General features: G+C 54.3%; 1 protein-coding gene across 1 annotated transcript in view; it reads left to right on the top strand.

Moving 5' to 3' along the window:
- ANKRD16 (ankyrin repeat domain 16) overlaps nt 1-1,423 on the top strand; it is a 9,987-nt gene extending 8,564 nt beyond the window's left edge. The window contains exons 6-7 of the mRNA XM_027670228.1: nt 209-413; nt 838-1,423. Coding sequence (XP_027526029.1) covers nt 209-369 — 161 coding nt within the window. The 3' untranslated portion in view covers nt 370-413; nt 838-1,423. The remainder of the gene's footprint in view (nt 1-208; nt 414-837) is intronic.
- Nucleotides 1,424-2,747: the final 1,324 nt, after the last annotated feature.

The following is a 2,747-nucleotide window of genomic DNA, read 5'->3' as shown; positions in this document are numbered from 1 at the left end:
CATTAGATTAAAGGAAGAAGACAGCTTTTCCAATGAGGGTGGTGAAACACAGGGATTCCCATCCCTGGGAACATCCCAGGCCAGGTTGGACGGGGCTTGGGAGCAACCTGGGATAGCGGAAGGTGTTGGGGTTGGAACTGGATGATCCTTGAGGTCCCTTCCGAGCCGAGCCATTCCCTGATTCCATGACCCCCTCCCACATTCCCAGCCCTGCACGCAGCCGTGGCCGGGCAGCAGGCGGAGGCCACGCGGATCCTGCTCCGTGCCGGGCTCCGGGACACTCCGGATGGCTCGGGAACGCTGGCCCAGCAGCTCGCCAGGAAGCCAGAGGTGATCCAGGTGTTCCAGGAATCCCAGGTCACCACGTGAGACACGAGGAACGGGAGGAGCCCGGTGGATTTTTGGCCGGCGCGGTACGTCGGTGGTCACGGAACAGCGTTCGGATTTAGGGAGATATCGGTTTAAAATGGTGGGATTTTCACCCGGAATTGAGGGGAGGAGCCAAGCTTGGCACTTGGGGATGTAATAAATGTAATATTAAACGGGATTGTCTCAAAAAGATCACGGGTGTGATGGGTCTGGGCTCTTCCCTGGGAGGGTGGGGAGGCCCTGGCACAGGTTTTCCAGGGAAGTTGTGGCTGGCCCTGGATTTCTGGAAGTGTCCCAGGCCAGGTTGGAGCAACCTGGGATAGTGGGAGATGTCCCTACCCATGGCAGGGGTTGGAATGAGGGGATCTTTGAGGTCCCTTCCACCCCAAACCATTCCATGACTGTGTCCCGCTCCTGACCCGTCGTTGGAAATTTACGGCTGTTTCTTCCTTTACTCCCAAATTCCAGGGCTGAACTTCCTCCTGGTGCAGCTCCCTGCAGGGAAATATCCAAGGAAGATGCCACCTCGTGGGACCTGCCTGACTCCTGCTGGGACATTCCCACACCATGGACATCCCAAAGGAGAAGATCCACCCGGAATGTTGGGTTTTATGGCCCTTCATGGACCTGCTCTCCACTAAATTCCTTTAATTACCATCTCTTTGGACAAGGACAGGGAATCTTCAAGCTGCATCAACCTTTTGGGATCCCAAAGCTGATCCCAAATCTTGCTGGAATCCACAGTGGGATCTCAGCCTGGCAGTGACATTGAGGGTCTTTGGATCGGGCCGAAAAAAAAAAGGAGCTGGAATTGCAAATTCCATAGAAACCTTGTTTGTGCCTAATGCCAAGAGGGAAAACCAACGGGATTCTGCTTTTTTGGGGGTAGGAGAGGTGGAAAATCATGCAGGGATTGAGTTGTCTCATTTCTCCATCTGTGGAGAAGGAGGAAAAATTCTTCCCCAGGGGAAAAAAGGAATTATTGCTGAAGGTGCTGGTGGGTGGTGGGAGCTGGATCAGGCTGGGCAAGGGAGTGCTTTTATCCCTATAAAAATCCCAGATCATTCCATAAATCTGGTCCTGGCCTCCATGCATTGTGTGCAAATCCCATTTCCAAATCTGTGGTTTGGGTGGGAAAGGACCTTAAGGATCATCCAGTTCCATGGGCAGGGACAACCTTCCAGAATCCCAGGCTGCTCCAACCTGGCCTGGGATACTCCCAGGGATCCAGAGGCAGCCACAGTTTCTCTGGGAAAACCTGGGCCAGGACAACCAAGTCTCACTGACCCACATCCCCAAGTGCCACATCCAGGTGTCCTTTAAATCCCTCCAGGGATGGGAATTCCACCACTTCTCCCTTAAATCCCTCCAGGGATGGGGACTCCAAATTTTTCCCTTAAATCCCTCCAGGGATGGAGACTCCAACCTTTTCCTTTAAATCCCTCCAGGGATGGGAATTCCACCACTTTTCCCTTAAATCCCTCCAGGGATGAGGACTCCAACCTTCTCCTTAAATCCCCCCAAAAATGGGGACTCCACCACTTCTCCCTTAAATCCCTCCAGGGATGGGGACTCCAACCTTCTCCTTAAATCCCTCCAGGGATGGGGACTCCAACATTGTCCCTTAAATCCCTCCAGGGATGGGGACTCCATCACTTCTCCCGGGCTTTCCTCAGGTTGGTGGCCACATATCCCTTTGGGATGTGCCTTTTCCTACCTCTTAGGAGCTGGTGGTGATTTCCTCACCCATCCTGTTCCCCTCCTCTCTGAGTTCCAAGGATTCACCCTCTGGTTGTCTCCCAGTCCTGATGTCCCTGGGGGACATGATCCAAGAGCTCGAGGACACCACCAAGGTGCTGTGACACTTCCTCATCCAGACCCTCCTGCTCATCCTCACCAACATTCCAGCTGCACACAGACATCCCTTGAGTCCTCCACTCCCATCCCGAGCTGACTTTTCCAAGGAGAATTCCTGGAGGCGGCCGGTGCGGAGCAATGGCTGTTCCTTCATCCATGGATCTTCCCCATGGATATTGGAAGAGGCAGGAAGCCTTTCCCTGCTGCTTGGCCACCAGAAACGAGGCGTCTCCAACGGATCCGTCTCCTCATCCATCTCTTCCCAATGTCCAGCTCATTTCCAAGGAGGGATTTGGGAGCGTCACCCGGCTCTCCACCATTCCCAGAGTCCTGGCAGAGGCAGGGAATGCAGCCCTAGGATCAAATTAAGAGGTTTTAAGGTTCCTAATTCACGTCCCCAAGAGCCTTAAGCAGCTTTTCTGCCTTTTCCGTGCCCGCTGCGGACGTGCCCCCTCTCCAGGATGCTGATCCAGGGGGTATTCCAGCCCCAGCCGGGGGGAATTCCCGTCTCCTGCAGGGAA

The sequence above is a fragment of the Corapipo altera genome, unplaced genomic scaffold (genome assembly GCF_003945725.1).
Source record: "Corapipo altera isolate COAL_440 unplaced genomic scaffold, ASM394572v1 328, whole genome shotgun sequence".
In the NCBI taxonomy this organism is placed as follows: Eukaryota; Metazoa; Chordata; class Aves; order Passeriformes; family Pipridae; genus Corapipo; species Corapipo altera.
The sequence above is the reverse complement of the archived record's forward strand: the minus strand, read 5'-3'. Positions and strand labels throughout refer to the sequence as shown.